We start from the raw sequence: 23,770 nt of genomic DNA on the forward strand, positions 1-23,770 counted from the left end.
ATGAGGTGCATAGCCAAGCGTTCATGAAAAATCAATTCAAAGAAGATAGAGAGCTCTGTGATCGTTCTAATTTCTTTGTTCAGTTGCGACAGTTGAAGCTGCAGGCCTGATGAGACGCCTCAACGGTGTTTACTGTTATGAAACATTCCTCTTTTTAAGTGTCATAGTTTATAAGTTCAGCTTGCGTCTTCTTAATTGTAGCTACGTAAAAAGAAAGCAGTAGGCTAAATTAATAGATTTTCTAGGATGCTTTGTCACAGTTATGTGTCACGTTAATAGTGAGCATGACGCCCAGGTGTGCTGAGTGCCTCGAGAGCTCTTAGCAAGAGATATCCGAGCTGCTTTGCCAATTAACCATTAGTAATGATTCTGAAATTCACCACTAGGAGATGTGCAGCTGCTACATTAGTATAATTGTCACGCTGTATTTTGTTGCATAATTAGCAGTTATTGATTTAAATCAAAATGTTCCTAACAGAGGCATTGTTACGCTCATACCTTTCTACAATGGAAAACAATTATATGAGATGCCCAAGTAAACATAGAAAGCTACACCATTGGTAATTTTGAATGTGTACGAGTCTGTGTTTACCTGTTGTCCGAAAATCACTCCTGCAGGACTACTCGCCTTATACGGCAATAGTCAGCAGTTCGTGTGATACTGTCAGTCTCACCCATACGTAGCAGGCGAAGTGGCATGCAATGCCAAGCCCACGCACGTCCATTCGGCGCAGCGGAACAATGCTATCAAGTGTTATACCGTCAGAGAGAGCCATATTCACCCACACCACACTGCTTCCTGTCTTTGTCAGCTTGTCGCCTCCGCGGCCTAATGCAATTACCGTGTAGCGGTTGTCCCACCCTCTTACTTGTTCTGCTGAAAATACAGTTTCATATATTTGTCTTAAGAAATTCAATTCTGGTTCCTATAGGCGCCCTGACAGTGATAACTGAACACATCCCTCCACATGTGGCTCGCTTCTATCCCAATCACCGTAAGAGCTTATGCAAGACTTACTAAACCAAATCTGATCAGGCCCAGGTTGTGTTAGGCCTCACCAAGGTTGCCACTTCTCCTTCATTATCTACACATTGCTTTTGGTGAAAGTAGGGAAATTCTTGGCACGTTCTTGGAAACATGTATATTAAAAACACTTTGAACTTTTCTTTAACGAACCAAAGTTTGGCGCTGCGCCTTCCTTAGTACATCAAGCCGCCAGTGTGGAGGGAATATGGCTGGATAGATCCAGCGTTGAGGGGCTGAACACGGAAATCTACGTCTATTTGTTTGGTGCATTCGTTTTCAGCCTGTCACCATGCGGCTTCAAATGACTTACCAATCACTCACTTCAACGAGAGTCTCAGTAGTGACAAGAAGATCGATGTAACACGAGCAGAGACAGGCGCTGCTATCAAGAGCCTTCTGGCGTCGTGACAGGTTCAGGTCTGCCTGTCAGATCTCCACAATTTGATAAGCTAAGGGCAAGAACCTGTGCAGCAGTCCTCACCTCGCCTCGATGCAGCCACTCGTCACTCGCAGAAGGATGTGGTGTGTTTGTTTCCTATTAAAATTATTCTCTTTATTTTAGAAAGGAGGAGGCGAGTTTCAAGGGTTTTTATGAATCATGCAGTGTAGACAAGCATGCAGGCATGAATTCTGGATAAAAAAATTCTAATCTGTGTGTGTGTGTGTGTGTGTGTGTGTGTGTGTGTGTGTGTGTGTGTGTGTGTGTGTGTGTGTGTGTGTGTGTGTGTGTGTGTGTGTGTGTGTGTGTGTGTGTGTGTGTGTGTGTTTTCTTTGCGTGCAGCTGTCGTAAATGGTCCTGGAACTAGGAGGAGGATGGAAGGAGGGAGTGAGAGGCATTCGTGCGGCGTAGGTATGTGGGGAGGTGGGGTGATGGTGGTGGTGGCGCGGCCCGTGGTTGGTCTCCTTCTTAATCCCGAGATAATCGCTGCCGCAGAGCAAGCCTGTGTTTCCTGCCTGTGTTGGGAGCGGATTTTTACCAACATCTGGCCTCCCACCATTATCATAAATACATAAGTAATTTTCCGTTCCATGATTATATCTCGTTTGTATTATGATTTTTAATCGTTGTTATGCATTATCAAATATACGCTATACATTAATACTTAATTTCCTTGGCATTACAGGCGCATCAAACTAGTTAAATACATTCATAAACAATGATAAAGAAAGATTTAGTACGTAATCTTGCAAATATTCTCTCTCTCTCTCTCTCTCTCTCTCTCTCTCTCTCTCTCTCTCTCTCTCTCTCTCTCTCTCTCTCTCTCTCTCTCTCTCTCACCGCTTAAGTTTTTCATCCAACTTTAATTATTCCACACAGATCTTCTCATATTTCATGAAAATCCGCGACCTTTCCTTCTGGCCATTGTCTTACGTCTGGGAAATGAAGAGAAAGAATATAAGCGTAAAACATTAAAAATATGCATAACATTTCTCGCTTATGTCAAGACTTGGTGGAGGAGAGGGAGGACGAGGGGAGACCAGGTGGAAAATGAAAAGAAATGACTGGCATCCGAATCTAAATGCCTTTTGCGTATCATTTTACATAAAAAAGACGTTGGTTTATTACATTTATCGTCTTTGATATTAATATTTGATGGACTAGGGAGGAGGAGTGAAGAAGAGAGAAAGAAGAAACAAAGCACAATTGGCATCTTATTTTAACCTCTTCAGTACCATGACGCGTTTCCATATTCATTCTGCTTACTATTTTGTGGTTTTATATAGCTTCAGAAACTCATGTAGGGGATTAGAATAGTGAAGACTCTCGCCATTAATCTTCTGACCTCCATAGATCCTTCCTAATGTCAATAAAATGGCCTAATCATACACTAATCTCAAGGTAGAAATGTGTCACAGTATGGAAGGGGTTAAACACTTTTTGCGCATCATTTTACACAAAGAATAAAGAAGATTTGTTACACTTATCATCAGGAATGTTGTCAGTGTACCCAATTACGTCCAGTTGACAGAGATGTTCGTGGTGTCAGCCTCTGCAACGGCTCTCTCTGCCCTGTGTTTTGACTGCTTGTGGTTTGATGTCTTGTTGTTGTTTTTGTTCTTCGTCTTCTTTGTAAATCATACGTGAACACAACACAGCTCTAGTAAGATGAGTACACCACCACCACCACCATCACCACCACCAGAACACCTCACAACACTATGATAACCAGATCAGAAGTACTTCCGAAACTCCAGTCCCTTCGGAATCCATACTTTCTTATTCCGGTCTTGATTCCCCCACCGAGCAGAACACACGCCTGGGAGCCCTTAAGAGACACCCACCTCTCCTAGCACGTAGTTTGGGGAACACCTTCACTTAATTAATGACCTTTTTTTCGTCTCTTTTTCCTCCCCTTGTTCTCCATTTTATTTCTCCAACTTCTGTTAATTACTGTTTTTTTTCCCTTATGTTTTCTTCCCTTCTTGTCTCCTTCCTTTCTCTTTACCTACTCTTTTCTTTCCCTTCGCCTCTCTTCATTTTCTCTTTCCCTTGTTTTACTTTTCATATCTCCACATTTTTTCTACTTTTTTTTCTAATTTCCATGCAACACAGTGAAGGAAAGAAGTCTCCCACAAACTCCCACGTAATGAAGGCTTCTTAATTACCTATCGTCTGTTACCTTTACGTGGCCACTGCTAAGAGGGGGTATAAGAGGCTACGTGTCTCTCAACCTCCCTGATCGCTCATTCCTGCAGCCTTCAGAGGGGAGCAGTGGTGGTAGTAGTGGTGGTGGTGGTGGTGGTGGTGAAAGGAAGACGTGTGGTAAAGATTTTTTTTCTAGTACTTTATTTTGTACACTAATTATTTTTAAGTAAATATTGTTCATACGCTCGTTTATTCTTGCATTCATTCTTCACACACACACACACACACACACACACACACACACACACACACACACACACTTTCAAAATACAAATGATTACAAATATATAACTGAATCAGTTTACGAACCGCAACTGAACGGAAATCAATACCTGTACTTTTTATGTTATTTATCCTGCACAACACTAGAACAAACTTACCTGTAGAGAATTTCGTTTATAAATTAGTTCCCTATTACCAAACACTCAGCTCACACCGGTAGTCATTTTAAGTCACGCAGTATTGATTATTAAGCTGGGAAAGACAGCCAGTCAATCATTCTTCACTCACGTTCAGGAAAGTTTGACGAAGTTTTGGCTGTTTGGATCACTTTGTTTAATTAGAGAGAGAGAGAGAGAGAGAGAGAGAGAGAGAGAGAGAGAGAGAGAGAGAGCATACATTACACAATAATCTCTCTCTCTCTCTCTCTCTCTCTCTCTCTCTCTCTCTCTCTCTCTCTCTCTCTCTCTCTCTCTCTCTCTCTCTCTCTCTCTCTCTCGCTGATGTGAAGAACCCAAGGCCGTCGTGGACTTGAGAGAAAAAGAAAAAGAAAAGGATAATGAAAGGGATAATGGAAGAGAGAGAGAGAGAGAGAGAGAGAGAGAGAGAGAGAGAGAGAGAGAGAGAGAGAAGAGGAGATGCAAGTGGGGATGAAAGAGCAGTAACTAAGGAGACGGACACAAGGATAATAGTCTGTTTGAAGGAGATAAAAGGATGTGAAAACGTGTTGGAAGTAATAAGGAAATGAGAACAAATGTCGAATTTTCTTGTGTGTGTGTGTGTGTGTGTGTGTGTGTGTGTGTGTGTATAGTTTACTCTCTTCTTCGTTTTTCGTGCAGAGTTTCTTTGTTTCTTCGCTTCTTTTCTTTCATTTCTCGGGCTGTTATTCACAAGACCCGATATTGAGATTGTTTGTGTGCCGTCAAACTTCCCCGCGCAAAGAAGGAGGAGAGGGAGCAGTGGCAGCATTGTCATTGTAAAAGGAAAGTTTTGTCTCGCTGTTATTACTAGTTGGGTTGGATTGTTATTATTGTTGTTTCCGTTCTTATTATTGCTCTTGTTCTTTATACTGTGGTAGTTCCCTCTTTCCTGGAAATAAGTCTTAGGTAATGTTCCTTATGCCTACAAACTTTTTTTTTTATTTTTCTCTCGCTTTCGAAGTACTTTTTTCCAAAGAGAGAGAGGTTAGGCCTACGGCTCTCCTCTCTTCCGTCTCTTTTGTGGAGACGAGCAGGCTTTAATATACGATCAACTTGCATTTTAAAGACCGATGCTGATCAGGAGAGGTGGATGATGGCGCTCGCGCGCGCACACACACACACACACACACACACACACACACACACACACACACACACACACACACACACACACACACACACACACACACGATAAAAAAATAAAGAGAGAGAGAGAGAGAGAGAGAGAGAGAAAGCAACGACAACAGGAACAACATCAACATCAGCATCATCATCAGTCTATATGAACCAAACAGAACTTATGTGGCAATCAAGTACCAAGGAACGTTTGACGAGACAGTAAGAGGAGATGAGTCGGATACCATATGGCAGTAAATTTACATCTACCATTCTGTATTCCCATATTCTTCTTTTCACCACTACTATATCGATGGCACATCCTCTTAATCACTGACTGGACTTTTTGCTAGTAAATGTTGTTGTGTAGGTTTACGAGTCCATAACTTTTAATTTTTTAGGCTTAAGAGATTGGTGCCTTGAGAAACAGTTGTTATACTAGACCAGATAAGCCTGACGGGGAAGAGAGGAAGCGGCTGGAGGGACCATCGTTGGCAATATATTGATGTGAGTGACTGTGTGCCGCCCTTAACCTCTACGAAGCACCAGATATTTGTTGGTTCACCTATAGTCACTTCCCATTACTAACATTTCCCGAGATCATCATTCAATGTTTCTTTGGCTGCAACGTGTGTGTGTGTGTGTGTGTGTGTGTGTGTGTGTGTGTGTGTGTTTGTCATATCTTACTTACTGTACGACACTTAAGCCTTCTCTTTTTTTTTTTATAGTTTGTCGACTTCTCTCATTTCTCATCATTACTGTTATTGTGGTAGTTATAATTTTCATCAGTAACTAGAAAGTAATCATCCAGTATATTATCCCGCAGCTGCCTTGAAAAAGTATATATAAAAGTAGAAAAAATATGGGAACACTCGTTTGGCGGCGGTTGGCAGAAGGGGAAGGCAGGGAATAGGCAGAGGAGGGCAAAGGGAGTTGTTTTTCGATATTAGCTTCCTTTCAGGCCCCACAGCTGTTCATGAGCGGCCGCACACACCCAGCCATACACACACACACACACACACACACACACACACACACTGAGAGAGAGAGAGAGAGAGAGAGAGAGAGAGAGAGAGAGAGAGAGAGAGAGAGAGAGAGAGAGAGAGAGAGAGAGAGAGAGAGAGAGAGAGAGAGAGAGAGAGAGAGAGAGAGAGAGAGACTAAAAACAGGGACAACAGTAACATCATCAATATCAACAACAACAAAAAACAACAACAACAACAAAGCATGTACTGTCACGGCAGGGGGTCATGGGACGAAGCTGTTTCCCAGGGACGTGACGGGTCGACCACCTGTAAAGACTAAAAGAGCCACACCCGGGCAGTCCTGGGAGAGGGGCGGGCCTGGGTGGTGGACTGGTGGTGGCGGCACTTCCAGCCTTATTGTGTTACCGTAAAAGTAAGTTATAGCATCCTGTAATGGGGCAGCGGCGTAACGGGAGCGAACCCTGATTGGACGTTATAGTGTGCAGGCGCCACTCCACACCCAAAAATGGCGCTGACATAAACAGTAAAAGTAGTGGTGGTGGTCGTGACGATGGTGGCTGGCTGTAGTGGTTTCTCTTCCCACTAAAGATCAAATGTAATGCGTCAAGCACGTTTTAACTAATTGCTTTTACTTTTATTCTTATATATTTTCACATCTTCGTTTCCTAATCTGTGAGCGACGCTTCGAGCTCATGTTCAGCGAAGACTTTCCTATTTTCCAGGCCGTGTCAGGTGAGAAGTTTTGTTAAAGTGAACCCCGAGGCGTGAACCAGTCAGAATTCAACCGTGCCTCAGATCTGGGAGCAACAACAAACTACTGATATCTCTTTTATTAAACCTGAACCACATATATACACTTTTCCAATTTGGGATGATCCTTAACCTTTCATTTAGGATTGACAGCTCAGTGGGACTTTCCTTCCACTCTATTTTGTTCCCACTTCTTGACGCTACCTGTGTTATTTCTTACCTGCCCAGCCTGCGTTTATGTTAGGCCTTGGAAGTGGGCGTTTTTTGTGGGAATCTTACTCTCTTACACGCCATCCACCCTAGCCTATTAAACTTCTGAACGAGGATCTATTCAATGAGTGGTGTGTACAGACTGGGGTGTGTTGGGAATGTTTCGACAACAAAGAGGAGCTAATGTAGGTTTTGTCTAACATGTACGTTGGGTTTAACTGAATTAGGTTGTATAAAAGACTCGATGAATAGAGGTGAGGGTGGCGCGTGGAGTCAGTATTGGATAAACAATCTAGGAGGGGTGATTTGAGTATGAATAATCGATGACTTTTCAAAGCATACATTAAGATTTTCAGATACATGACTTGAAAATTTGTATTCAAGTGGATAAAAGCGTTTCATTTGACATTTTATGAGAGAGAGAGAGAGAGAGAGAGAGAGAGAGAGAGAGAGAGAGAGAGAGAGACTGAACACCTCGGGAAGAAACATGCTTTGGTGTTCATGCAGCGAAAGAGGTGTGCGTGATAGTAAGAAGTAATTGTGTAACTTAGTGTCTTACCATGTCACGTGACGCAGGAAGGAGGACAAAGGAGCGAAAGATGGAACGCTGCCTGTCAGAATAAGAGCTCGTGATATGTGGAAGGGAATAGCCTTTTAAAATTCTGTAGATGGAAAATTGAGGTAGCTTTGGTATTCATAGGACTGGTCAAGGATGGAGCAGCGAGAGACGAATGGTGGTATTGGATTAGAGAAAAATCGTGCAAGAAATTTCGTATTATTAAACATAGAAAACGGAAAAAAGTAGATGAGAGAAAAGAAAATGGATTAAAATTACTAGATGAGAGAAAAGAAAATTCAGTTTAGAGGGAATGTTTACGTAAATACAAACAATGGATACTACTACTTCTTCTACTACTCCTACTGCTACTGCTACTGCTACTGCTACTACTACTACTACTACTACTACTACTACTACTACTACTACTACTACTACTACTACTACTACTACTACTACTACTACTACCTGTTCAACCACCACCACCACCACCACCACTGCCACCCATCCAAAGTTCGCATTCTCTTTAAAGACTCCCACTATAATTCTCCCTGGTTCTCCATTCGCCTTCTAACACCGCCACCAGATTTTGTGTCAGTCCTTCGGGTGAGGCACTGTAGGGAAGTAGGAGGACAGTTTGACACACACACACACACACACACACACACACACACACACACACACACACACACACACACACACACCATTAACGAATGCAAAAATTAAGATGAATTCCGCGTGTATTTTTCCATAACTGGTTTATTTTGGGTTTCTGCGGTCAATTCTGAAGGTCTATTTTCCGCCTCGGTTCTGAGAAAAATGGAGTGTGAAGGACGTGGCGAGTTGCGGTGAACAGAAGAGAAGAAAATCAGTAACTTTCAAATGTCATTCCTCGACTATAGCGCTGCTGCAACCTTTGTCTGTGTCTGTGTCTGTGTGTGTGTGTGTGTGTGTGTGTGTGTGTGTGGTGGGAAGGTGGAGTAGGGATGCGTGCGTGCGTGCCTTTTAACTGATCTGTTTTCACCTACCAGGATTTTTAAAGAGTTAAGTTTGTAATGTTCTACCTTTTAGTACCAAATTATCATTATTTTCCTCAGATCTATGTATGTTTGTGTGCGCACCACTTTCTCTTGTCGTGTATTTTGCTAATTTATTGCTCTATTTGTGAAGCCGTTTACGTGTGTGTGTGTGTGTGTGTGTGTGTGTGTGTGTGTGTGTGTGTGTGTGTGTGTGTGTGTGTGTGTGTGTGTGTGAGACACACACACACAGAGAGAGAGAGAGAGAGAGAGAGAACGCCACCCCTTAGCAACCCAACCAGACAGTCAGCCATCCTTTTCCCATGACTTTATACATGACTCCAGTGCGATCTTCCTTCCTCCGCAGCTGTGGTTGACGCTGGCCGAGAAGCACCTGCAGGCGAGGGGCGTGAGCTGGCCGCACGCCGAGAGCTTCTGCTTCAACGAATGGTCCAACCCTGACGACGACGAGCTGGGCGATCAGATTGTTAAGGTGAGGCCGCATCTGAGGGACAGTGCAGGACAGAGAATGAGAAGGAAGTGATAGATAGATGGATAGATGGATAGAAAGATTGATAGATAGATAGATAGATAAAGATGTGAAAATAGATGGAAGTTGAAAGGCACTCGGGAAATATAGAGAAAGGGATAGATAAATGTAAAAAGAAGATTGAAAAGTAATAAAAACAATAGGGGAATACTGAGAAGAAAGTGGCACTGGAGGAGATAAAGGACAGGGAAAAAGGGACTGTTATTTAGGCCTATCTACCGTAGCGGTGGTCAGAACACAGCAGGGGTTACTACCTTATACTTTTTTTCCCGTAGCCAGATCACTTTGAGCGCCCTAGTGCCTCGTTATCTTCCCTCAGGAGGTGGAAGGCGGCCTGTAGAGTCTATCCTGCCTTGTGATCAAAATAACAGGAAATGCTGCATAAACGTAAGGGGAAAAAAAAGGTTATACTGTAAAAAAAAAAAAAACGTTATTATGGAGAGGTAAATCTTAGAATGTAATCCAGCAGTGGAAAACATTCTCTCAAAAATTTTAGAGAAAAGAAATGCTTGTATGAAAATTAAGCAAATATATTGAAAACGAAAAGCAAAGTTTAGTCCACGGATTCAAGAATATTGTTGAGAGAACAAGGAAACTTTTTAAGAATACAGGAAAAGCATCAGAAGAGAAAGTTTAGTTTTAAAATGTGGTAAACTTATCATTAAGAGAAAAAGGCAGTTCTTGGTGTAAAAATTAAATAAATTCATTAGGAGAGGAAGAGAAAACTTGGTGGAAAGGAAACAAATATATTCTGCGGTAGCAAAAGAGAGAAGGTGAATTAGATTAACTAAAATGTTCTGAATAAATAATCAAGTTGGCGGATGAAAGTTGAAACCAAGTAAGACGAAGGGAAAAGGAAAAGAAGACTTCCAAAGAGAGGGAAGCACCAGGAATAATGATGAGAGTAACAGATGATGACATAAGGGAAGAGAAAACATGATGGCGCAAAAAATAGTTAAAAATATTGTTGTCAAAGAAAGTAATGTGTAGGGAAAGGTGAATAACGTAAAAAGAATAAGGAGATAGCGACAGAAGACTTGACGAGATTTTTAACAGTATCTTCTATTTCTCATCCCGTGTTCTACTTATTACTATATTTCCATGTTTTCATAAGCCAACACCAGGAAAACTAAGCTAATTATATACTCAATGAAAAGAAAAGATACCTGAAGGAAAAACATCTTACATTATATTATTTTTGTCTATTTCAGTTGTTTTATTTCTTTTAATGTAATATATTTCATTTCATCAGGGAGAGACAGAGGGTGTGAGGGTAATTTTGTCTAATTGCGATATTACGGATCGTTGCCGCACCCTCCTCTCATTCATTCTCATTTCCCCTTCCCCGTTCTTCACTTTCATATCCCCTTCCTATTTTTTCATTCATTTCCCTTTTTTTCACAATACCTTCTCTTTTCTCCTAAATATCCACTTTCCTTTTTTTTCTGATGTCTCTCTCTCCCTCTCATTTCCCCTTCTTATTTTTCACTTTCATATTCGCTTCCTCTTCAAAATCTTTCTCTTTCTCCCAAATACCTATCTTCCCTTCCCTATTCTAGTAATTTTCTGGTGTTTCTCTTTGCCTCTCATTTCTCCCTCTTATCTTCCTCTTCAAAATTCCTTCTCTTTCTCAACCATGCCCAACTTTCCTTCCCATCTTTCATTTTTTGGCAACATTCCCTTTCCTCTCTCTCCACCTCTTCTCGGTTCCCTGGCACCCCCTTTACACTTGTCATCCACGTTTTGGCTTTCTCTTTTGGTGACCTGCAGAGGAATTCCTAAGCTTTAATTAATACATTCGCTGGATTAAGCAGAAATGTGGTTCTTGACAAATTGATTTCCATTCCTTGCCAAGACACGTGTAAATTTTCTCTCTCTCTCTCTCTCTCTCTCTCTCTCTCTCTCTCTCTCTCTCTCTCTCTCTCTCTCTCTCTCTCTCTCCAGCTCAGCGATCCAGACAAAATTATCTCCGGAATCTCACTTTTATCGTGGAGTCGCCGGTCACACTCACGGGAGTTTGTCGCGTCAGCATCTCCCGCACTCCCCACGGACTGTTGAGCTCATAGGTACACAAAGGCTAAGGCGAAGTTACGTATCTTCCACGTCGTTCTTCTGTTTTGGTATCGACTGTCATCTCAGGAGCACGTCTGGAAATTTCTTGTTGTTTTTTTTATTTCCTTGACATTGGTATAGTTTGAGAGCTTCGGTTCTTAGTGACCTGGGGATTCATTCTTAACTCTTACACTCCTGGTTACCTATTTCCCATGACCATCTATATGTTTTAAAAGACTTGTTTCTTGTACTCCAGCATCTTCAAAGCATACTTCGGATAATGACAAAGGTGAAATTACCTTCATATTAACTTTTTTTTTTTATCTTTGACCATCCAAACTATTTATTACAATGATCTCAGTGGTGATAAAAGACGATCATTGTTGCTTCAGGCTAACCCCAATGTCTAAATCATGGAGCAATGTTTCGTGTGTTCCTTCAAATTCAGTCTGATCAATAGTCACTCATCCACAAGTACACAGTAATATACGTAAGGGCAAGGCTGCAAGTTGTTGTATTTTTCCATCAGTATCCATTACATGAATGCACTCATATATGTTGTTATTTGCTTTACATGTCAGTGAAATGTTATTCAAATAAGTGGGAAAGTTGGACGAGTGGCTAAAGCTAATTTGTTTTTCATCAGTATTCGTTACGGGAGTTTTATATGCACAGCTGGTCTCAGTTTGTCTGCCGCACTCTATCGTCGAACGTAGATGTATTGAGTCTACCAAGCTCAGCGTTCCTGTTTTTAGCTACGAGTCTCTAATGTAGCGTAAAATATCCAGAAGTTATAAGCTTTAGGGGAACGAGGAAATCTAAAAGAGGAAGCAAATTAAAGTACGCGTCTTAATATTATTGAATGAGTTAAAGTTATGAGAAGGCTAAAACACAAGGTTTTTTTTTTTATAGTTATACCTATCCACATAGTCATCTACATGCAGTACACGTCTAATTTTCAATCTACCTGTTTATCACCCTGTCAGTTCATGCTACAGACAAAATACAAGTGAATAGTAATAATTTTCCACCACCGCAGCAGCAGCAGTAGCAGGAGTACATCGCCCCTGTCACTGGTGATGGCGGCAATAAGTGCTGATGCGTCGGGTCCTTACTGAGAGGTCGATGGTGGAGCGAGTCAGACTTTCCTTGAACGACGGGAATGTCTTTGGGAGGAGGTGGTGGTGGTGGTGGTGGTGGTGGTAGTGGTGGTAGTGGTGGGGGTGGTGGTGGAGTTGGTGGTGGTGGTAGTGGAGGAAAAAGAACAATATCAATAACAGAAGCAACAACAACAGCAACAACAACAACAGCAACAGCAACAAGAGGGAAAGGTGGAGAAGGACGAGGAGAAGGAATATTGATGATGATAATAATGATAATAATAATAATAATAATAATAATAATAATAATAATAATAATAATAATAATAATAATAATAATGATAAGAAGAAGAAGAAGAAGAAGAAGAAGAAGAAGAAGAAGAAGAAGAAGAAGAAGAAGAAGAAGAAGAAGAAGAAGAAGAAGAAGAAGAAGAAGAAGAAGAAGAAGAAGGAGAAGAGGGGGAGGAGGAGGAGGAGGGGGAGGAGGAGGAGAAAGAAGAGAAGTCCCTGAGGAGAGATGATGAAAGGGAAAGATTGAAGTGTGGATGAGTGATGGGAGGGGAAGCAGCAAGTGGCGATGGGGTCAACATGGTCAGTTGGGTGGGGAGAGCTGGGGAACACTGCGAGGAAGACTAGAGAAAATAAGTGAATGTAAACTGAACACATTGAGCAGAGACTGACAGAGGAACAGAAAAACAAATAGACAAGCAGATACGAACAAACAGACAGGAGAGCGTTCGCCTTCAGGTTACGCTTTTGCAAACTTTTCCTAGAACGCCCCGGAAACTTAATAATACATATTATGATGCACAATACAGCACTGAGCGTTCTTTCCCCGTGACTGAACCTGCAGACCCGAGGCACACACAGCTGAGAATGGTAAATTGTTATGTTTGTGTGTGTGTGTGTGTGTGTGTGTGTGTGTGTGTGTGTGTGTGTGTGTGTGTGTGTGTGTGTGTGTGTGTGTGTGTGTGTGCGCATGCGTGCGTGCGTGCGTGCGTGTGGGTGAGAGAGAGAGAGAGAGAGAGAGAGAGAGCACTGACACACAACCTATGAATTCATCTTCCCTAAGAAATATGAATCGTGATGGGGTTACATGCAAACGAGATTGCATGGAAAGTTCCTGCCTTTGTGCCCGTGTGTGGGTGGGTGCGTGGGTGGGTGGGTGGGTTGCGGGGGATTGGGGGACTTTTAGCGTTTAACGGGATGCACGAATGAGTGAAGTAAAGTTACCGTCTGGGGTGATATGAAACTTCGAACTGTATTGAGAAACGTGGCATAGTGATGATGATGCCTGATTATCTGACAAGTCTCTCTCTCTCTCTCTTACTTATTTTCTTCGCTCCAAAAATCCTCTTGGGTACGTTTGATCTGTCCATCCTTGCGCTGAATGTTAGGAGCTTCATTTCCAGCTTGTGCCTCGCTCTCCTTGCTTTCAATTAGTCATGATGGGCTCCTCGACACGCTGCTGTATTTCTTATGGCGGTCTGTCTTTTGCCGACTATAAGGTGCACAATACGTACGTGTGTCTCTGGTGTGTTGTGGTGTTTTCTGTCTCTTCACTGCTATAACATGTATTGATATTGTTCTGTAAGTGGTCAGTATGTTTTAGTGGATTATTTTTTTTTCTCTCGTTTCTTCTTCTCATTTTCAGTTTTCATTTCCGTGAGCTTATCTTCTCCATTTTGCTGCCTTGTGAAGCGACGCTTTTCCGGAAGCATTTGTTTTCCCCACGCCCGATTTAGTCTTCTTGTCGTCGGAAATGAGAGCGTCATTCTCTTTCCTCCTCGCTATTACCAACATTACTGCCTGAAATATTAGAGTGGACGTTGCGTTTAGCGAGGAAGGGAGAATTAATACCTGGTCGTCTGTCCTGCTCCACATTCTTCCTCCTCCATGTGTGTGTTTAAGTCTTTCCGTCAGACGAACACCCGTACGACCATTGATCTAACAGAAAGAATAAAAACGACTACGTCTTGAATATTACTGTGAGTTACATGCACGTTACTTCCCATAATTGCTGTACGTATCTTTGTTCGTAAAACTTAGGGGTGACGGTGACTCCATTGTACAGCATCATATATATTGGTAAAAACATGTGTTATTAACGTGACTCAGAACTCATATATGTCGGATCAAGTTGTGTGGCGGGTATACTCAAGATAAGCTTGTCACCAGCACCACCGTCACACTTGCAGAACCACGACAGGTGAAGCGAGACTGTTACTCGTACTGCTACACCTATTGCTCATTTTACTCTTCACTGTGGGTCACACCTCGAGTTGTTGGTCCAGTGTCATAAGAGTATTGATTACGTAACTTACCCTTATTTCCTCCTTCCTGTGACTTGAGAAGCTGCGGAATGAACACAACAACTGCGTCGCTGCTCCACATACGAGTAGTTCTTCCCAACACGCTGACGAAGCCTTAGTGGTGATGTAATTCTTTCGTGGAAAAAGATCAATAATCTTAAAAAATACATTTGAAAAAGAATACCGCCAGGAACCCATTCGATTTTGTTTATCAATTTTTTCTCGGTATTTTTCTCTACCGTCTTGGCTTCTTCATTTTGATATCAAAGGGGTAAAAAAAAGCGAGAAATAAATAAAAAATCTATGTAGACGGCAAGTAGGGAAAGAGTATCGGGTTGCAGGGAAAGAAAACGGAAAGGATTGGAAGTGAGATTGGAATCAGATGACGTTGTTTAGAAAAAAAAATGCATTATGATTTTGTGTGATTTCCCTGTGGGATGGCCCCGTGATCCGTGAGACTCCGGCGAGATGCCCCGCGATCACAGCGAATCAATCCCGCACAAAACATGTTTTTAGCTGCCTTCACATCAAAACAACGGCGGCATGCGGGAAATGTTTTTTGTCGGGAATGATGAACAGGAAACGATGGGATGACGATTATAATGACGAATACGTGGAGAAGAAGGAGGAGGAGGAGGAAAGAGAGGGGAGGGGACGATACTGATTCAAATGAAGGAAGACAGACAACGAAATACACAAAACAAAAGACATGGTACAACATTTTCTCAGAAGTATAAGAAAATTTATCTATTGGAAAAGAATATACGTTTGAAAGAGTGTAAATATCTTGAATTAATGATTATCTCTCCTCCTCCTCCTCCTCCTCCTTTGCCTCTGCCTCCTCCTCCTGTACGCCCTTTTACCTTTACTCTCCTAAGTGGTATCAGTAAACATATCTTCTACCACCGAAAATAAAAATCACTTTACGGGAAGGATATTACTTTAATAGTGTAAACGGGACGGGAAGGATGGAGCTGCGAGAGGAGACCGAGAGGAGACGGGAGGTGGTGACGCTAGGAGAGCAGATTTGATAGAGAGGCAGATGGAGAATGGAGAAAAGGAAGAAGAAGGGGAGACAGTATGATGCTTGAATAGTAAGTGTAATAGAGTGAGGAAGTGGAGAGATAGATGGAAACTTGAGACGAGTCGCGAGAGGAGACCGAGAGGAGGCGGGAGGTGGTGACGCTATGAGAGCAGATGTGACGGAGAGGCAGACGGAGAAGGGAGATGAGAGAAGGAGAAAAGGAAGAAAAGGAAGAGACAGTATGATGCTTGAAGGGTAAGTGTGATAGAATTAGGAAGTGGAAAGATAGTGAAGACGAGACAGAAAATGAAGGAGGATTTGAGACTCTTAGTGTTCTCTCCTTTGTCTCATCCCTGCAACCAGTCACGTTAGCGGAAGGTGTTCTCCTCCAGCCGCTGACCTCACGTGTGTTGCAGGTCAGTTGAGGTCAAGGAAGGTTACATTGTTATAACACTAAGTATTTTATTTATTTTTCATTCCATCTTTTATCTCTTCTCTTTGTCGCTCTCCACTATTCTCTCTCTCTCTCTCTCTCTCTCTCTCTCTCTCTCTCTCTCTCTCTCTCTCTCTCTCTCTCTCTCTCTCTCTCTCTCTCTCTCTCTCTCTCACACACACACACACATTATTATTATTTTCATTCTTACAAATCCCTTTCCGCTTTTCCGTCACACTTTCGTTGCATTCTCGTTTTCCATTCTCCTTTTAAGGCACATATTAAGAACAGACCCTTCCTATTCTTATCCAGTTTCCACTCCTTTCCTCTTTTTTCTAGTCCACACTATCATATACCCTTTCTTTTCCTGTTCCATTTCCCACTATTTACTGCACCTTTTCCTTTTTTCCTACTTTCAGCCAATGCTTCTACCGCTCCTTCCCTTCTTCTCCCCTCCTGCTTTCCCACTACACCTTTCCCCCATTCGTTATAAGCCAGTTTTTCCCTCTCTCATATTTAGCGTTTTAGAACCCATTTAATCTACCGTAGTAACTCAATAAACAGACACCATACTTAGTCACATAATCCTCGTAAATACCTCGTGTCCGTAATTCTTTTTCTCAAACGTGTGAAGATGATGCTACCGACGGGATAAAGTCTGGTTTTTTTTTAGTTTACATGAAATACAAAATAATGAAGGTGGTAGAAGAGGAATTATGAATATGGTAGGATTGTTAAAGATGACAGGATGGTGTGTATGCATAGGAAGTAATATACAGATAGACAGATAAAGAGATAGACAGGAAGGCATACGAACAAACAGACAGAAAACGCTTTACTCTCCGTATGACCATTTTCAAAGACAACAAAGATGATTGGTTAGGTTCTTGGGACTGTTTTCCCCAGCCTTGAAAGTCACAATCACTTCCACTACAGCCTCTTGAAAGTAGTAGTAGTTGTAATAGTAGTAGTAGTAGTAGTAGTAGTAGTAGTAGTAGTAGTAGTAGTAGTAGTAGTAGTAGTAGTAGTAGTAGTAGTAGTAGTAGTAGCAGTAGTAGCAGTAGTAGAGTAGTAGTAGTAGTAGTAGTAGTAGTAGTAGTAGTAGTAGTAGTAGTAGTAGTAGTAGTAGTAGTAGTAGTAGTAGCAGTAGTAGTAGTAGTAGTAGTAGTAGTAGTAGTAGTAGTAGTAGTAGTAGTGGAAGTGGTGGTAATTTTGTAGAGAGAGAGAGAGAGAGAGAGAGAGAGAGAGAGAGAGAGAGAGAGAGAGAGAAAATATCCTTTCATTTAATTTTCTGGCATACGTAATCCTCTTTGCTGGAAAAATAAAGAAATAGGTTTAAAACTCGCATATTTTATCACGGTCAAAAGTTTCCGAACATAAGTCTACTCTCAATTACACGCAAACTTCACCGTGATAAACTACGTTCTTTTGTGTCGCATAAGATGATTACCGACACCTCGTAAGACTCCAGTATATAATTTGTGTTCTTAAATGGAAAGTCCAGCATTAATTTTCCTCTTGAGATAAAAGGGAAGCTTCTTTTATTTTCCAGTTGCGCCAAGACATCGTAGGTCACGTGGCCTTTTCTCCTAAGGTTATTTCCTGCTCAGGCCACTCCGTGTTTCCATAAATTAATATTAATGCTGCTAGGTACGAGGATTTGTGCGTGCGTTGGTGTTCGTGTTGTTTCACAGGCAAGCTTTTACTGCCGAGGAACCACTGCATGAGTTTTAATGCTTGTTGCCTGGTTTGTTTTACGAGGAGCCAGAGAGAGAGAGAGAGAGTACGAAACGAAATTTACAGATATAAACATAATCATAGGCAGACAAATGATATATAAATAGATATAAATAGACAGTTGGACAAACAGTAACAGGGAGAATTATACCAGCCAACAAAACGAAAGACAAATGGACAGACAGGTAGACAGGCAGGTAACTTAACTTTAAGAGATTATCAGAAAGACGGAGAAGGAAACTAAGAAAAGGAGAAAACAAGAGAAACTTATAAATAAAGAGGTAAAAAAAAAAAAAAAAGAAAGTGGAGAAGTAGGATACACACACACACACACACACACACACACACACACACACACACACACACACACACACACACACACACACACACACACACACACACACACACACACACACACACACACACACACACCTGAGTGGAAATTAATTTAAAGGTATTGATGGTGCAAGGCGTTGTGAGACACCTGTCGCCAATTAGCGTGATATAAAATTTCTCTGAACATTGTCACTGGCGTAAAGGGTGTCGTCTCTACCTCCTGTGTGTTGCGAGGTGCGAGTTGAGGACATGAACTGTGTAAGGCTGGAGGTGAAAAGTCTTGTGTACCTACCGCTTCGTTTCTCCCTTCTCCCTTCTCGCCTCCTCCTTTGTCGTTATTATTATTATCATTATTATTATTATTATTATTATTATTATTATTATTATTATTATTATTATTATTATTATTAAATTATACTACTACTACTACTACTACTACTGCTGCTGTTGCTGATTGTACTACTACTACTACTACTGCTGCTGTTGCTGATTGTGCTGTAACTGCTGCTGCTACTGCTGCTGTTACTGCTGATGCTACTGCTGCTGCTGATGCTACTGTTACTGCTACTCTACTGCTACTGCTACTGCTACTGCTGCTGCTGCTACTACTACTACTACTACTACTACTACTACTATCACCACTATTGATATTGAGAGAGAGAGAGAGAGAGAGAGAGAGTGTGTGTGTGTGTGTGTGTGTGTGTGTGTGTGTGTGTGTGCTCGCGACTGTACTTCGTGTCCTCCAGGAACTATAAAGAAGGACAGTTACTCACTAGCCTGAACCCTTTTGTCAGTATCTCCTCCCATTCCTCTCTTTTTTCAGCTTCACCTAATCTTCCGTGGCAGCAGGTGGCCGTCTCCCTACTCCTCTTCCTTCTCCTCCTCCTCCTCCTCCTCCTCCTCCTCCTCCTCCTCCTCCTCCTCCTCCTCCTCCTCCTCCTCCTCCTCCTCCCATCATAAACACTTTAGGCTGATTTAGTCCCACCCTCAATATTCTCAAATAACCAGAGTATGTCATGTCACTCACGCAATTCACTTCCCCTTCCCTCGTAGAGAGAGAGAGAGAGAGAGAGAGAGAGAGAGAGAGAGAGAGAGAGAGAATGTGTACCTTGCCTCTTCTTTATAACCTAACTTCCATGGAATCTTGTGTATTACCCACCATTGCACGTTCACGCCACCAAGACAGGTATCAGGGGTGGAAAAACACAGCACTGTTTCTTAATCTCCCTTTTCACATCTCCACTCACACTCTCCCTTTCATAATCCTACTTAATATACCTACCTTGCCCCCCTCCTTCCTCTGGTACTCTCTTTCTCTAATCTCCCTCTCCTGACGAGCACATTTACTGAACACTTTGGGGTGGAATTAATTGAACACTTCCACTATTCCATCACGTTTTATACTTCAGTACACTGCAAGCTTATCCTCGAAGATGTGTGTCCTTCCTAAGCTTATCTCACTCTGGGTTTCCTTCACGCATCTTTATGTATGGAAGAGTAGAATTGTGTGCGAGATGAGCGACTGTTTAGGTGTTGGTGATGGGGTTGTGAGGAGTGAAGGTACGAGAGTCCAGTGGTGTTGCAATTCCAAAGAAATCTCATTAAGGAAAGGTGGGTGAAAGTTGCGACAGGTGATACATGGATCTCCCGTTTCATCACGCTAACAGTCTGGAAAATACGGGGATAATTTTCTCTCTCTCTCTCTCTCTCTCTCTCTCTCTCTCTCTCTCTCTCTCTCTCTCTCTCTCTCTCTCTCTCTCTCTCTCTCTCTCTCTCTCATTTCATAGCTTTTTTTCTCATTCTTTTAATCCGACATTTCTCTTGTTTTCTTTTTCCTTTTGATTTATTAATTAATTTCTTGTCCCGTCTTTCTGATGGTTCTCTTGTTAATTAAGTTGTCTGTATGTGTGTGTGTGTGTGTGTGTGTGTGTGTGTGTGTGTGTGTGTGTGTGTGTGTGTGTGTGTGTTTGCTTGATGGCTATATGCGTGCGAGTGACTTATTTAATGAATGTTTTAATTAAATTTGTTAATAAGCAAATGAAAAACCAGGCGATGGCGGTGCTCTGAGGGTCACTCAATTATTCTCGGTGCACGCAGGACAGGGCTCGGTGCACATGTGGCTTTTCCTACCTACAGGTGTGAGTAATGCACCGTCCGACTCATAATGAACACAATAATTAGGATACGTAACTCAAATACGGTACAGTGAGGTCATTTAATCTGGTACACACGGGCATTTCTACACATATACGGTACAGTGAGGTCATTTAATCTGGTGCACACGGACATTTTTACACACACAATACGGTACAGTGAGGTCATTTAATCTGGTGCACACGGACATTTCTACACACAATACGGTACAGTAAGGTCATTTAATCTGGTACACACGGTAATTTCTACACACAATACGGTACAGTGAGGTCATTTAATCTGGTGCACACGGACACTTCTACACACAGAATTCGTCAGATCGAGGTGGTGATGACAGCGCTTCACCCACGAGCGCTTGTTGCGAACTGGAAAATGCGTGTTTGCGTAACTTCATCTTCGCTTCATGAAAATTGTTCGTATCGCAGTCATTAGTGTCCGAAGATGAATGATGAAGGATCTAGGTCTGCTGAATAACAACAGGTCAACGCCTCGCGAGTTCATATTGAGTCATTGGTATCATTATTCTTTTATTTTTCAGTGCTGAATAAAAACATGAAATTAATGTAAAAGGAAGGACACACAAAGCAGACTAACAAAAAGCAGCGATCGCTTTAAACAAATGAGTCAAATCTGAAGACAAAAAGGAGAAAAGATAAAAAAAAAAATGGATCATTAACAAGACGGAAAGATAACATTAGTAATATATCGAAATAGAGCAATGTAAAGCTGTTGTGCCGCAGCGACGCATTGTAGCATTGTAGCTTGAGGAGAGGGCTTATTTAACACAGCACTTAGCTGTTAACACTAATTGGAACGAGAGATAGTGATTAATTACAGTGAATATAATAACCGGTACATACGAGTGTTGCTGACTTGTATCCTGTGAACCCAATTACGGGGGTGGGGAGAGGTGCCCCTACCAGTGACTACCTCTCTGCCCTTTCATATGAGAGCTCTCAGTCTCACACGCTGACACAACGATGCCTTTTTATTTATGCAGCTGGAGGCAAGTGAAATGCCAAACAAAACTGAAAAAATATTTGCCAATGTCACTTTACAAAGGGAAGTTTTTGTTGACTCGCGACGAAAAACGACTTGTAGCAGAGAGACGGTGACGTGTTTGTCCGCACGGGCGTCACTTGTCCTGGCTGGTGTCGGTGCAGCCTTCACCAGAAATAAGGTCACACTGTCATGTCGAAACCGTAGAACATCAAAAATGCTTCAAATATTGTTAATCTTCACTTGTTCATTTCAACAAATATCAGAACATTTAAAGGGAACGAAATAATATTACTTACTGCGTCAACAATTAATTGAAAAATATTGGGGAGAGACAATTCATATTCCTTATACATCAAAGTAACCTTATACCAACACCAAGTTATTTCACGCGAGGTCTGCATACATGATGTTACAAAGACTTGCGATACTAACTTTCCATGAACACTGACAGGCACCGTCAGTTCATCCAACAGATATTTCATTTCCAACTCTTCCAGTTTCCCTCCTGTTGTTATATTCTGGTTCACTGCAGCAAATATATTGATTTCATCTATCCAGTCTGATCTCTACCGGACTACATCCTGTTTTCCTTTTTCTATCTTAGTGTTGTGTGAATAAATGTCTGTTGTCAGTAATAAGCATTGTGTAATTTGCCTCCATCGATTCCCTCTCCATCTCTCTCATTGTCAAAATATCATAGAAGTATTTTTCCATTATTTACCAATTTATTCTATTTCCATTTTTGTGTTTATTTTATTTGTCACTTTTCTTCGTCAGTTCTCGATCCTTTACCCGTCCAGCTGGAAAATAAGAACGTTCATCTCACTTTCCGTCCTTCGCCTTTCTCTTCCTCCTTCGTTCTATGTTATGCAAATACCGGCTATACATTTTCATTTTATTTACACGAGCGTAACAGGCGGAGCGACAGTTGTGATGCAAGCTGATGTGGGTGATGCAATGAGGCCTCCACTCCTCTGCTGGTGCAACGCGTGGTGGGGACTGCAGTGTTGGCAATGTTGGTGATAGTGGTGGTGGTAGTAGTGATGGTGGTGGTGGTGGTGGTGGTAGTGTTGGTGGTGGTGGTACAGGAAGGCGTTGCTTCTCCACCTTGAGTACAGAAGGTTTAATTGAAGAGGCTGAAGGAGATGAAGGAAGTTAAGGAAAGGAACAGGAACAGTGATTGGCCTTAATGGAATCTCTCTCTCTCTCTCTCTCTCTCTCTCTCTCTCTCTCTCTCTCTCTCTCTCTCTCTCTCTCTCTCTCTCTCTCTTATTCCCAAAGGTCTAGAATTCTTGGACGTTCAGATTCTTTACTTTAATAATTATAAGTTTAGACTGTTTCAATTGGACGGACGTTTGGAGTGTGTGTGTGTGTGTGTGTGTGTGTGTGTGTGTGTGTGTGTGTGTGTGTTGATTGCTTAAACGGATATGTGTATACAGTCATTAATGGTATCACGAAACTGCATCAATAATCAATCTCATCAATTACAAAATTCTGTTCAGTTGTCTCTTGTATCATTAACCCTTTGACTGCCTCTTGGTGCACCTTTCCCTAATTACCAATCACTCTAAGGCATCTTTACTTATTCCATAGCCACATCCAACCTTTGAACTGGGAAGACATTGTAAAATATATTTCTTTTCATCGCTAACCCTTTTGCAGATGCTTATAAAGACTTCGCACATTGCTTCTGATACTACTAATTGTTTCGTGACTCAGTGAAGGTGCTGAAACCAAGATATAACCGACCCCTAAAGGAACACTCAAACTTGTGGCATCCAAAAGTAATGACCTCAATGGCGATGTTTTCGAGTGCTGCGTCACCTCGGGAAGAGAGAAAAGGCCATGACATTCTTTTGAGTTCTAATGAGTTAATAAACAGATTTTAAAATATCTTCAATCTCAAAATTTCTATATCACAAGAAGGACGCATTTTTGCGGTGCTGGGCAAGCCTGTGACTCGTTCGTGGGATATTCTGGGAGAACAGTCAAAGCCAAATTGTTTTTCACCTACCGCACTGCACCGAGGGCCTTGAGTCACTCCCCAGGCAGGCGGCGTGGCGTGGATGGTCGCGGCTGTGGGAGAAAGTGGTGGTGGTGGTGGTCGTCCCAAAGGCATATGAAAGTCCCGTTGAGCTACAATAAGTGTCTCGCAGGGAATGCCGCCTTTGTTGATGTGCTCTCTCTCTCTCTCTCTCTCTCTCTCTCTCTCTCTCTCTCTCTCTCTCTCTCTCTCTCTCTCTCTCTCTCTCTCTCTCTCTTGTGTACGTACCCGGCGAGACATGTACAGAGGGCGGCCATAAGTCAAGTAAATACCTTATGTTCTCTATGTAGAAACCATGG

At 42.0% G+C, this 23,770-nt stretch overlaps 1 protein-coding gene across 1 annotated transcript in view; it reads left to right on the forward strand.

Annotated features, from left to right (window-relative positions):
- The window catches only part of LOC123503485, a 182,411-nt gene that overhangs the window by 101,319 nt on the left and 57,322 nt on the right, over positions 1-23,770 (forward strand). The window contains 1 exon segment of the mRNA XM_045253308.1: positions 9,095-9,220. Within this exon segment, the coding sequence (XP_045109243.1) occupies positions 9,095-9,220 (126 nt within the window).

Source organism: Portunus trituberculatus, chromosome 14 (genome assembly GCF_017591435.1).
Source record: "Portunus trituberculatus isolate SZX2019 chromosome 14, ASM1759143v1, whole genome shotgun sequence".
Taxonomy (NCBI): Eukaryota; Metazoa; Arthropoda; class Malacostraca; order Decapoda; family Portunidae; genus Portunus; species Portunus trituberculatus.